We start from the raw sequence: 14,177 nt of genomic DNA, 5'->3' as shown, positions 1-14,177 counted from the left end.
TTATGGAGAGTCCTGCTTTTTTTTAGTGCCATTGTATCATTACAAGTCAACCAGCAAGAATGTGTTTAAAAAAAATAGGAAAAAGAGATTGAAAGTTTTGCAGAATTACTGAGGTGGTGTGATCCCTTGGAACTGGGCTTTCAGAGAAAGAGGCACCATGAATCACTTTCCCCTTGAGGTTTATTTAATTTATTTTTATTTTATCAATTCAGAGGTAACAACTGAGACTCCAAAAAATCCCAGCATATGCTCTGCTATATTCAGAGCTCATGGAATCTGAGGCATAATTCAGGGCTCACCAAACAGGGAAAGTAAACTGAAAACAGTTTACTTCTCACATGGGTGAATGCCTAATCACTTTAGAATTTCACTGGTGGGATCTACCTGTAAATAAAGTGTTTGGAAGATGTTGATGTAGTTCCCCCACCCCCACCCCCGAAATGTGGATGAACTCAACCTGGTAAGTCAGAGAAGGGCAGAAAATGAACACATATGCCCTGACTATAAGAATCATCTAACATCACTTTTAAATGCAACTACTAAAATATTGAAGAAGTAAGAACTTTTGGATTGATTATATTGAGTTTGCAGAAAAGTCATGACCTAGTTTTGCATAGAAAAAACATAGAACAATACCTCATGAGCAGGAGGGTATGGAGAGGAGGACTTAAATAGACACAGCACAACATTGCCACCAGGAGCCATATTTCCAGTCACCAACATCAATGTGACAAATTTAAAGGGCCTCTGTGGAACCATCCAGAAAGGAGTAGCTTATAAAAAGGGAACTCTGGACTATTGTTTAGAGCTATAGAAATAGTTTCCTGAGAATCTCCAAGAAATAAATCAGAAGAACACTGTACCATTGTGGTATCAGGGAAGCCTATCAAAATTTAAGGTGTCACAGCTAGCAGAGAAAGCTGGTGATTGGGATCAGGCTGCCTTTCAGGCAGGAAAAGTGACTTTAACCTCACATAATCTCACAGCAGAGTTTCTATTTTCAGAAATCATTCTGGGAAGAGAAGGAGGTCTAGGTATGGGATAGTCTGTAGCCCCCCAGACTGGGCCTCTGTTTAAGGTGCCATACAACTACTTCACTTCAAATCTTCTCCCCTCCCTCTGCAGTTCACCTACTAAGTAGAAACCAGTACTACCTGTGGGAAACAAAAGAAACCAAAACTGGTGGGTAAAACTAGAAAAACACTTGTTTTGCAAAACCAAAAGGAAGGCCGGAAACTCAGTGATGCAAATCCAGTAGAGCTATTAGCTCTACAGGGACTGTATTATCAGGAAACCTGTAGAACTGCATCTGCTATATTCTTACCTTTGAGTTCCTGATTATTAAACAAATTGTTCTGCTTTATATCTTAATGCTTTTCAGCCACCAAGTTGCAGATGCTACAATAATGCTAACCTAACTTCCCTTGGCAGATGACCTCACCAATGGTCCTGGAACCCCACTTACCCAGAGCCCTACCCTACAAGGGAAAGATAGAAACAGGCTTGTCAATGTCCATGTCCAGCAGAGAAGCAATTACAGAAGCCAGACCTTCCACCTTCTGCACCCCATAGAGAACTTTGGTCCATATTCCCAGAGGGATAAAAAATAGGGGAACTTCTAATGGAGGGGATGGGATATAGAACTCTCTCCGGTGGGAATTGTGTGGAATTATACCATTCTTATCCTACAATCTTGTTAATCATTATTTAATCACTAATATAAAGAAATAAATAGCAATAGAAAAGAAATCCATGACTTCAAAGATTCACTTGATAGGAAAATGGGAAACTTGAAAACAGAGTTATATGGTATGAAGGGCACTTTGAATGCTTTTCACTCTCAAATAACAAGCCAAGAAATTAAAGTTGCCCACGTAGAAGAGAGAACATCTGAAATAGAGGATAAACTGGCCATATTCTTTGATATCAAAGTAGAAGGAGGAAAAAATTTAGGAAAAATAAAATAACTATTTAAGAGATTGAATATTTCATCAGAAAAGCAAACATTAGAAATATAGAGGTCTCAGAAGAAGAGGAGCCAAAGAAAGGAGTAGAAACCATGTTCAAAGAAATAATAGAAAAGTTTCCAAATGTACAAAGTAGTTAATAGTTGTTTTTTACGAAATAAATGCCATCGTAATTTGAAGTTTTATATTTGAAATATAATACAATATGCCTTAAATTGAACAGTTATTCCTGGTAGCCATCTTTTTCTTTCATTTGATAGGACATACAGAAATTGAGAGGGAAGGTAGAGAAAGAGAAGGAAAGAGAGATACCTGCAGCATTGCTTTACTGCACATAAAGCTCCCCGACCCTGCATGTGGGGACCCAGGTATTGAACGCATGTTCCCAATCATAGTCATGTGCATGCTCAATTGGGTGTGCCATGTCTGGACCCTACTCTCATTATATTGAAATGATAATGCTTATTATTATTTTAATAATAACAAATAAATAATACTAATATTAATTTAATAATACTTTTTATTTTCTTAACATTTCTTGCTCTTGAACTTGGAATCACAAGGTCCTAGTTCAATCCTCAGTACTGCATTACTAGATAATATTCTATTTCTCTTTCTCCATTCATCAATAATCACATAAAATATTTTAAAAAAACACACAAGAAAAAACACAAAGACCACCCATTTTCCCTCCAGCCTCTTACCTGAGCAGACCACAAAGGCTGTGTTTTCAGATCTACAGTCAGGAATGCCCAGGGCAGTCACAGGGCAATTCCCCAGGAGGGACTCGACCCCCGAACAGTGAAACCAGGCTTTCCACATCTGATCACCACCTTCCACAAAGTAAGCACCCTTTGGGGCAGAGATGGCAGCTCCACAGCCAAGCTGATGGCAGACAACGTTGGCATTGGCCATAGTCCAGTGAGAGGCACAGAGTGTTCTCCAGAGTCCAGAAACACGTACCTCCACTTGGCCTTCACACTGAGAGATGCCATTTTTCATGAGACGGACTTCTGAGTATGCTAGTTGGAGAAGACAGATTTCAGCCAAATCTTATGTATTTTCTACCCAAAAGAGCCTACAGACAGGGTGACTTTCTGCTCCTTCTCTCACCTGAACAGACAACTTGAACAGCCCCCTTGTGGTGGCACTTGTTCCCCAGACAGGGCACTCTGGGGCAGAACTGGAGCCCAGGCTCCTGCCCCTCACACCTGAACTCTTCAGCCCAGACCTGCCCATTGGCTTTTTTGAAGGGCACGTTCCCCAGGACAGATGCAGCCTTGCCACATCCCAGTTCTGCACAGATGACCTGGGCTGTGGGGAAGGTGAAGTTCCCACCAGACACTGGCAGCCAGACTCCTCCAGAATACATTTCCACTTGGCCTGAGCAGGGGGCATTCCCTCCATTCAGACGTACAGATCCTAAGAGAAACAGAAACCAATGAGTGCCCATGACTGTGCTTTGACATTTGGAAACAACACATCAAGGCTATGGTGTGGAAAACTTTCTTTTTCAGAGATGGGGCATGAAGAAAGTTTTTGATGGTGTCAGAGCTGTGTTTTCACAGACTAGTTTCTGAATATTTTATCTTGCTAGACAGCCAATCATGTTTGAGAGGAAATGACAACTTATCAGAGAAGCAACAGCTAAAGAAATTCATTCTCACTAAACAAGATATATGAGAAATAGTTGAGGGATGGGCTAGTAAGGATATCTCTGTTCCAGGCTAGTATTATCAGTATGACCTATGCAACCCATGACCTAATTATTCTGCATGGCTGGCAGAGACATATAACGTCTTTCAAACACAAATAGGTGTCCATGGAGCCAGAGCTCTAGGAAACAGCCAGTGTGATGCCTGATGTGAGTGAGGAGTTACATAACCTGCTGTCATCGCAGCCGTATCTTCTGAGCTTCCCTTAGGCATGCTAAGAGAGCTTAAACAAAAGAATATGAGTCAGTACAGAGTTAATGGCACTGCCTTATGTAGGTTTTGCTCTTGTTACCCTTTAAATACTACTGCTTATCTTAAATAAACCATGCACTTTTTTTTTTTTTTTTGCTAATTTAAGTGCTTTTAGAATCCCTTTGATATATCTTGAAGCTAACTAATAAAAGACAAAAGATTTCAGTGGTCACTATTGTAGCACGACAGTTCTTTCTCAGGCTGTAGGTTGGTGTTAGCCACTGCAGGCCTCTTATGATTATACTATTTTTTTTTTAGCAATCATTCATTGTTGCTGCATCAGAAGACTATGAGTTCCTTTCACAAGAGATATTAAGAAGATATACTTACGATGAAAATTTAGAAAGACCTCATACATAGAGGGTATACAAACACAGCAGGGAAAAAAGCAAACCCTAAGGAAGACGATGAACTTAGACTGTAGAACCAGGTTACAAGGGGGTGGATGGGGTTTTCAGGAGGGGATGATGGTTAATAGACTGTAGAGGAGAGATAATGGTGTTTTGATGGGAGTAGTTATGGAGTACAGCATCTGAAGAGGACACAAAATTATACTTTTAAATCAATGATAGATTGTAAACTATATTCACTACAAAAATAAGCAATGAACAAAAAGTATAGCTTTCAAATATTCAAAGAACACACAAGAAAGATCAAAATCCAGAAAGTAGAAATATGACAATTAAAGAAAAAAGGGTAATTTGTAGTAATAAATTTGTATAGTATAAAACAAAACAAAAGTACAAGATAAAAAGTAACATAAAGTGAGTTAGTAATTAAAAATGAATGGTGGATACTATGCTATGAACATAAAATATTGTATATGAAGTAAATCAGTTAGATGCATTGAGTGAAAGTCAATCTAGATAAAAACCAAATTCAGGTAGAGTCAAGATGGTGACTTGGAAACAACACGTGGTGTGAGCTCCCAAAAGAATCAGCTTACAACCTGGGGTTCTCTGGAGAGGGTAGGATACTGGGTCATCAGTGGGAAGGATGAACAAGGGGTGGTCAGGGTGACACCAAAAAAAGAGTCCTATAACCCACTCTTGGGCTGGCAAACAGAAGCCAAAAGGACAAAGAAAGGAAAATCTTTGGCTTGACTATTTCTGAACTCACCCTTCACCCAGCCCCCCAACACAGAAACAGCCCCTAGTAGGCTTCCTGCAGAGCTATTTTCTTTACCAAGATTCCTGGCTCAGCAGGGGTGTCATTCCAAGCCTTTTCCTTTTTCTTTTCCTTCTCATTTTGAAGTGGACTGGAGCTCTGAGTGACAGAATACCTGACCAATCAGGACCTCAGCCAAAAAAAAAAAGTCCAAGCTACAGACGGGCTGTTAGGGTTCTTGACTCTATTTTATTTTTTATTACTATTATCATATACACATGTACTTTTTCCCTCCTCTTCAGGTTGACCAAAATTAAATGTTGTTGCTTTTTCCATTGATAGGTGACTGGGTGTCCTATCCATTGTGGGAGGAACTTCTTTTTCTCTCCCTCTTCTTTCCACCCTCCTTTATCTCTCCACCTAATTAAAAAAAAAAAAAAAAACTCTTTCCTTTCACTGCTCTTTTTTTTTTTTTTTTCTTTATCCTTCTTTTGCTTTCTGAATTCACTGACACTCATTTGTGAATTATTTTGTGGAAGTAATATGACTCGGAATGGTCATTCTCTCTTTCTGTTATCTCTTTTCTACTTTCCTTTCTCCTGTTGCTATCCCTAGAATTTATAGTGGACAGTCGATTTGCATAACTGTCTATTCTTGCCTTTTTTTCCTTTCTCTTCTTTTTTCTTTTGGTTTTGTTTAGTTTCTTTTTTTTATTGAACTGGAGGTGTTGTTTGACTAACTGGTATTGGTTGAACTGTATACATCTTTGCTTCAGTTGCTATTGTTGTAATTTCTGAGGTTTGTGAATGCATTTGTGAAGATTTTAGTATAGCATGGTTTGTATTCAAAGCACAACAACTGAAGAACAACAGAACAGAAAAATACAAACCACATCAATAAAAAAATGTTTAAATTAAGAGCAAATAAAACTGCCACCACAATGAATCAGGACAGGAACTCAGGAGAAACTCCAAATCAGTTAGAAGTAACCATAGATAAGAAAAGTATGCAAGCAATAGTAAACCTAATAATCACAGAAATGAAGACAACTATGGAGGAAAGGGCTATTAGAATTAGGGAAAACAATAGATGAAAACTTCAAGGAAAATACTAGTTATCTCAAGGTAATTAGAGAACTGAAAGCTGAAATAGCTGAGCTAAAAGGCCAATTAGCAGAACAAGCTAATACTATAATTGAACTGAAGAAAGAAGCTGAGGGAAGGAAAAGCAGATTAACAGAAGCAGAAAACAGAATTAGCCAGACAGGGGATGAGCTAGATAAAACAAAGAAAGAAGTAAAAGAGCTAAAAAAGAGATTGAGAAACATTGAAAACAACAACAGATGTATGTGGGATGTTCTCAAAAGAAGATGGGAGTTGGGCAGTAGCACAGCGGGTTAAGCGCACATGGCACAAAGTGCAAGGACCGGCATAAGGATCCCTGTTCAAGCCCCTGGCTCCCCACATGCAGGGGAAGTTGCTTTGCAGGCAGCGAAGCAGGTCTGCAGGTGTCTATCTTTCTCTCTCCCTCTCTGTCTTCCCCTCCTCTCTCCATTTCTCTCTGTCCTATCCAACAATGATGACATCAACAACAACAATAACTACCACAACAAAAACAATGGTAACAAAAGGGAAAATAAATAATAATAAAAAATTTAAAAAAAATTGAAGACACAGCTATCCAAATATTTGAGACACAGCTAAAGTAGTACTGAGAGGGAAACTCATAGCCAGACAATCACACATTAGAGAACAAGAAAAATCTCAAATAAACAACCTTACTGCACTCCTTAAGGACTTAGAGGAAGAGGAAAAAAGGAACCCTAAAGCTACCAGAAGGACAGAAATCACTAAAATTAGAGCAGAAATAAACAACACCAAAAATAAGACAGCCATACAAAATATCAAGGAAGCCAAATGTTGGTTCTTTGAAAAATTAAACAAGATTGACAAAACCCTAGTCACACTCACTAAAAAAAAAAAAAAAAAAGGGAGAAGAGTCAAATAAATAGAATTGTAAATGATAGAGGAGATATCACAACTGACACTACAGAAATCCAGAAAATCATGTGAAACTTTTATGAAGAACTATACACCACCAAGCTAGAGAATCTGGAGGAAATAGAACAATTACTAGAAACATATACCCTTCCAAAACTGAACCAAGAAGAACTACAACACCTAAATGCACCAATCACAGACAAAGAAATCAAAACAGTTATTAAGAATCTTCCCAACAACAAAAGTCCTGGACTAGATGGCTTTACAAATGAATTCTACAAAACCTTCAGGAAACGGTTAATGCCTATACTTCTAAAACTCTTCCACACAATGAAAGAAACAGGAGCACTCCCTTCCATCTTTTATGAAGCCAACATCACCCTGATACCAAAAGCAGAGAGGGACACAACAACAAAGGAAAACTACAGACCAATATCTCTGATGAACATAGATGCCAAAACATTGAGCAAGATCCTGGCCAGCTGGATACTTGATTGTTCATCACAACCAAGTGGGATTTATCCCAAGAATAAGGTTGGTTCAACATATGTAAGTCAATCAATGTCATTCACCACATCAATAAAAGCAAAACCAAAAACCACATGATTATCTCAATATACGCAACAAATATACAAAGGGATATTTCAGAGTTAACCCAATTGCCAAATAATTTGATTACAGCAATAACTCTGTATGCCTTCTTAAATCCTAAGACAGCAGGAACCTCCCACTTCCTCTAAAGAGCCTATATTTTCCTCAGTCCTGGAACCTCTAGGGTGGGGCTCACTTTCCTGCATGCTTATCTCAATTCATACCAAAGGATATTGCATCTCCTGATCCCAACCTAATCAATGCAACAAGTACCACCTCAGCATGCTACACTTCACACTGTGTCCAGAGACATCAACCCTTCAGCCTCATTACTCAGGTGAGACATTTCCTTCCATAGGATTCTCTAATTCCATTTTGAGTGGTTGACTTCCTAACAAAGTCCTAAAACCTAGATATAGACCAGGTCCCATGAGATAGGGCATATGTTCACATGTATCCATGAATTAGGGCAAAATATATACCTGAAAACAAAAGTACACAATAGTCTGCAGTGAGTCAGTACAAAGTTCATAATGAAATAGTGTCTACTTAGACTTAGATACCCTCCTCACCTATTTCCTAGTACACTTCCCTCAGTCACTCCAAAGGTAACCTTATCAGAGTAAGGACTACAAAAGCTGAGTAAGGGCAAGAGGCTGGCATACATTAACGATGATTGTTTAGTCACTATCAGACCACCCCATCATCTGGGGCCCTATTAGGGAGTCCTGAGATTCCCAAACAGACATGATGAGCATAGACCTCATAGGTCCTCTCTATTAGGAACAACACAACAGACACCTTTGTGGACCTCCATAGGACCTTGCCCTCAGTGTGGACCCACAATGGAAGAGCATGTTTCATATTCTGAAGAAAGACTGGACAACATTCTCTATGCTCCAATTGAGGAATATGGGTCCTGAAATTGGGGCTGCTTGGAACGTTCCTACTTATGACCAGAGAATGTGAGCTCAGATATACAGGGATGCAGAGGTCACATAGGCTCCTAAGCTGACTATGGGCCCCAGATCAGATCAAATAGATGGGGATTACACTCAACAATATTTATACCCCTTTCCCATATTTGGGAGCTACTCTCTTCCCTGATCTAGCTTTCTGGTCCTTTTTCTAGCCATGACACTATCTCCCCAGACAATAACTTGGATCCACCTGCATATCAGATGTCAGGCTCAGGTAATAAGCCACAGGCCCTTTGGAATATAACTAAATAGGCCTACTGGCTGTCTATAAAATGGAAACGCCCCAATTCTTCATCTGAACTATTCCAGCCTTTAGCTTCATGGTTAGTCAATAATTTGTTTGGCTTTATATGTTAACTCTTTTTTCAGTCACCAGGTTCCAGACACTAACATGATGCCAAACAGACTTCCCTAGGCAGACAACAACACCAGTGTGTCCTGGAGTCCGGCTTTCCCAGAGCTTTGCCCCACTAGGGAAAGATATACACAGCCTGGGGGTATGGACTGACCTGTCAACGTCCATGTTCAGCAAAGAAGCAGTTACTGATCCTAGACTATCTACCTTTGCACCCCATATTGACCTTGGGTCCATACTCCCAAAGGGATAAAGAATATTAAAGCTAATTTATGTATACATGTGAACCTATGCCCTATCTCATGGGACCTGGTCTATATCTAGATTTTGGAACTTTGTTAGGAAGTTAACCACCTAGAATGGAATTAGAGAATCCTATAAAAGGAAAGGTCTCACCAGAGTAATGAGGATGAAGGGTTGGCATTCCATGCCTGATGTTTCTGGACACAGTCCAAAGTGAAGCATGCCAAGGTGGTATGGATTGCACTGATTAGGTTGGGATCAGCAGATGTAATATCATTTGGTATGAATTGAGAGAAGCAGGTAGTAAAGTGAGCTCTACCCTAGAGGTTCCAGGACTGTGGGAAATATAGGCTTTAGAGAGGAAGCAGGAGGTTCCTGCTATCTTAGGGTTTAAGAAGGCAATAGACAGTTATTGCTGTAATCAAATCATTTGGCAATTGGGTTAACTTTGAAAAATCCCTTTGTTAGAATTTGCTGTATCATACACAAAAGCAAAAGTGCAAAATAGTCTGCAGTGAGTCAGTATATGCAGCAAGCAAGTAGAAAGACCTAAAAAGACACTATAAAGTTCTTAATAAAATAGTGTCTACTTAAACTTAGATACCCTCATCACCTACTTCCTATTGCATTTACCTCAATTACTCCAAAGCTAACCTTATCAAAGTAAGGACTTCAAAAGCTGAATAAGGGCAAGAGACTGGCATACTTTAAAGATGAATTACGTAAGTCGGACCTTCCACCTTCTGCACACCATAATGACCCTGGGTCTATACTCCCAGAGGGATAAATAATAGGAAAGCTATCTGGGGAGGGGATGAGATATAGAGTTCTGGTGGTGGGAATTGTGTGGAGTTATACCCCTCTTATCCTATGGTTTTTGTTAGTGTTTCCTTTTTATAAAAAAATAAGAATTAAAAAATAAAATAAAATAAAAGATTAGGAAAGCTATCTGGGAGGAGATAGGATATGGTGTTCCTGTGATGGGAATCGTTTAGATTCCCTTCTTATCCTATTGTTTTTGTCAGTGTTTCCTTTTTATAGGTAAAAAATAAAATAAATTAAAAAAATAGAATTAAACCAAATTCAAATTAAAGTTATTTGCATGGCATCTGAGATACTAGGGAAAAGAACAGAAGAAGGTAAAATGATGAGAAAATGCATACCCTATGTAAATAGCATCCATAAGAAAGCCATAAGAACTATGCTAACATCATAAGAAGTAAATTTTAAGGCAAGATACACTAATTGAGTCAAAGATGAAAATTTCATGATTGCAGTAGAAAGTTATTGAAATTTGAATTTTTTTTTCGTTTTTACTCTTTTTTTATTGGGGGATTATTGTTTTACAGTCCACAGTGAATATAATAGTTTGTACATGCATAACATTTCCCAGTTTTTCATATAATAATACAGACCTCACTAGGTCCTCTGCCATCATGTTCCAGGACCTGAACCCTCCCCCCCCCACCCCAGAGTCTTTTACTTTAGTGCAATACACTAACTCCATTTGACTAATTTACATTCCCATAAGCAGTGCAGAAGGGTTCTTTTTTCACCACAACCTCTTCAGCATTTGTTGTTTATTTCAGTTTATATTACAAAGCATCAGTATTTAAAACACTGTGGTATTAGAACAAAAACGGACATACTGACAAATGGGACAGGATAGAGAACCCAGAACTTAATCTACACCTATATAGACACATTATATACAATAAAGGGGCCAATGGGGAAAAGAAAGTCTCTTTAGCAAATGTTGGTAGGGGAACTGGACAACCACATGCAGAAAAATGAAACTAGACCACCATCTAACACCATGCACCAAAATTAACTCAAAATGGGTCAAAGATTTAGATATTAGACCTGACACTATGAAATACATAGAAAAATACATCAGTGAAATATTTAAGGACCAAAAATTAATGACATATTTAGAGACTCCGCCCTAAGGGCATGTAAAACAAGAACAAACTGTACTATATTAGATTAAAAAGCTTCAATACATCAAAAGAAAATCCTGTAAGGATAAACAGGATACCCAGGAAATGGAATAAGATATATGCATACTGAACATCAGACAAGTAGTTGATATCAACCATTTATAAAGAACTAATTCAGGGGACTGGGTGGTGGCACACCTGGCTGGGTGCACATGTTGCAATGGTAATGGACTCGGGTTTGAGCCCCCAGTCCCCACCTATAAGGGGAAAGCTTTATGAGTAGTGAAGCACTGTTGCAGGAGTCTCTCTCTGTCTCTTTCCCTTCTCTACCCCTCCCATCCCTCTTGATTTCTGGATGTCACTATCCAGTAAATAAATAAGGATAATTAAAAAAAGAAAAACAGAACTAATATAGCTCAATGAAAAGAAAAATTACAGCCCAATAAAAAAGTAGGCAGAAGATTTGAATAGACTATTCTCTAAAGAAGAGGTATACATGGCCTACAGACATATCCAGAAATATTCCAATTCACTCCTCATTAGATAAAGGCAAATTTAAACCACATTGATATTCCACTTCACATCTGTGAGAATGAGCTTTATTAATAAAATAAGAGATGTGTGGGAGAGGATGTGGAGAGAGAAACTCTCCTTCATTGCTGGTGGTAGTGCAAATTGGTGCAGCCTTTATGGAGAATCCTTAAACAAATACAAATGGAAATATTTTATGAGCCAGCATGTGGTGGCCCCAGCAGGAATTTGGGACTATTAGCATACAAATGACCTCACCCTGAGGAGGTGCCTCAAAGAAGGGAATGTATAAAAGCACGGGACTTTGAGCACATGAGCCTCTTTGGCTGTGGCTTCTGGCTTCTTCTCCTGGTCAGATGCATCTTGGCAGAGGTGCTCCAAGCATCCATCCGCCATGTCTACTTCTCCTGAGAACTGAACACATGTGACTCTGCTAGCCGGTAAACTTTTAGATCCCTCTACAGCCATGAACAAACTTTACCAGAACTAGTAATTGTTTATCTTATGGGACTAAACCTTTGATAACTATATTCAGACCTTATGGACCTAGCGTACTCTTAACCCTTGATGATAAGTGCTTATTTTGCCTTTTACCTGTTTCACCCTAATAAACCTTGTATTGTTTAAACCAGTTCCCAGCTCCCGCTGTGAGTCCTTTCACACCACCACAAGCAGCCTCCAACCACCAAACCTCTTTATAAGTTAATTTACAACACAGCAATTCCACTACTAGTTATATATCTCAAAAGATATAATGACACTAATTTGAAAGGATATATGCATACCCATCTTCATAGCAGTTTTATTCACAATAGCAAAAACAACCAAAATGCCCTTTAACAGATGACTGGATAAAAAAGTTATGGAACATATATTCAAGAGTATTATTCAGCAGTAAGAAAGATGATATTGTGTCCTTTGAGTAAAGCGGATGGAATTGGAGAAGATTATGCTTAGTAAATCAAGTAAGGAGGTGAAGGACAACTACAGAATGGTTTCACTCATATGAGTAATATAGAGAATGGAAAATATGAATGTGGGAAAAAATGCCAACCTATATCTAAGACTGTGGGAAAACTATAGTGATTATCTATGGGGGTGGGGATTCGGATAGAGAGCTTTGGTGACAGGAGTGGTTAAAAATAGACTGCCCTGTAAATCATTCCTCAATAAAAAAAATTGCAGGTATAAACAACCTAACAAAGATGTCAAAAAATATCTCTGAATTGAATACAGTTGACAGAGAGGCCTGGGGAAATATAACAGTGGTATACGTAGCTGACTTTCATGCCTGAGACATTGGAATTCCCAGATTCATTACCCAATATAATCCAGAATGGAGTGGTGCTCTGGTAAAAAGAAGACAAAAAAAAAAAAAAGAAAATGATCACAATAAAAATGGGGAAATTTACCAGGGGAAGTACATCCTCACTTAGTCCCTCTTACTGACAAACTCTGTGGAAAGCCTTTTTTCTTAGACAACTTACAAATATTTCAGTCTCATAAAAATAAATGATAAAGAATCATGAAGTTTGATTTTACTTGGAATGATGATGGACTAAATAATTTAGTCAGGCAAGACCACTGGCAATTGAAACTAAAATATTTAACTTAAACTATTATTAATATTATTTTATTTCATAGGGCAGAGAGAAATTCGAAGTGGAGGGGATATAGAAAGAGAGAAAAAGAGAAACACTTGCAGCACTCTTCACCACACCTGAAGCTTCTCCTGCTGCAGGTGGGGAGTGGGTGCTTGAACTTGAGTCCTTGTGCACGGTAATGTTGCTCTCAACTGGGTGTGCTATCATCTGGCCCTGGCATTAAAACTTTTAAGTGGAAAGCAAACCAAGTTCATCATTCATAGATACTATGTGCCCTCAAGGACAATGGGGAGGTGTCTCAGATCTCTTAGTCACCCCTTCTTTGTTACCTTAGGGATCAGATCTTTGGAATTTCCCATAGTTTCAGCCTCTGGACAGGGTACTAACCATACCTGAGCAACTTACTCCGGCATCCTCCCTGTGAACGCAGTCGTGCTTCTTCCAGCCCTTGGAGGGGCACTGCCACACATGGGTTTCCTTTCCTGTACACTCCACTTCATCCAGCAAGATGAGCCCTGTGCCAGACCCAAAGAATGCCAAACTCAAGGCTTCTATGGCTTCTCCACAACCCATCTGCCTGCACACCACCTGAGCATCATTCAGGTCCCAGTAGTCATCACAGATGGTGCCCCAGGAGCCCTGGTAAAGGATCTCCACTCTGCCCTCACAGCGATGGCCTCCGTCCCCCAGGCGGAGCTGTAGGCTGTCTGTGGAGAGAGAGTCAGTTTAGCGTGGTATTTCACAGGGAAGAGGAGGATTTTCCAGCTTCAAGGGGTAAGCTTCATAAGCAGTGGACCAATGCTGCAAATGTCTTTTTTTTTTTTTTTTTCTGTTTCACTCTCTTACTCTATTTCTCAACATCTAGCAAAAAGAGAAAAAGAGGTAAGAAATG

At 39.1% G+C, this 14,177-nt stretch overlaps 1 protein-coding gene across 1 annotated transcript in view; it reads right to left on the bottom strand.

The window, feature by feature from the left end:
* The window catches only part of LOC103125091 (antigen WC1.1-like), a 57,972-nt gene that overhangs the window by 15,619 nt on the left and 28,176 nt on the right, over positions 1-14,177 (bottom strand). Inside the window, exons 3-5 of the mRNA XM_060190766.1 lie at positions 13,678-13,992; positions 3,081-3,389; positions 2,672-2,989 (exon numbers count right to left, since the gene is read on the bottom strand). Of these exons, the coding sequence (XP_060046749.1) occupies positions 2,672-2,989; positions 3,081-3,389; positions 13,678-13,992 (942 nt within the window). The remainder of the gene's footprint in view (positions 1-2,671; positions 2,990-3,080; positions 3,390-13,677; positions 13,993-14,177) is intronic.

The sequence above is a fragment of the Erinaceus europaeus genome, chromosome 4 (assembly GCF_950295315.1).
Source record: "Erinaceus europaeus chromosome 4, mEriEur2.1, whole genome shotgun sequence".
Lineage (NCBI taxonomy): Eukaryota > Metazoa > Chordata > Mammalia > Eulipotyphla > Erinaceidae > Erinaceus > Erinaceus europaeus.
The sequence above is the reverse complement of the archived record's forward strand: the minus strand, read 5'-3'. Positions and strand labels throughout refer to the sequence as shown.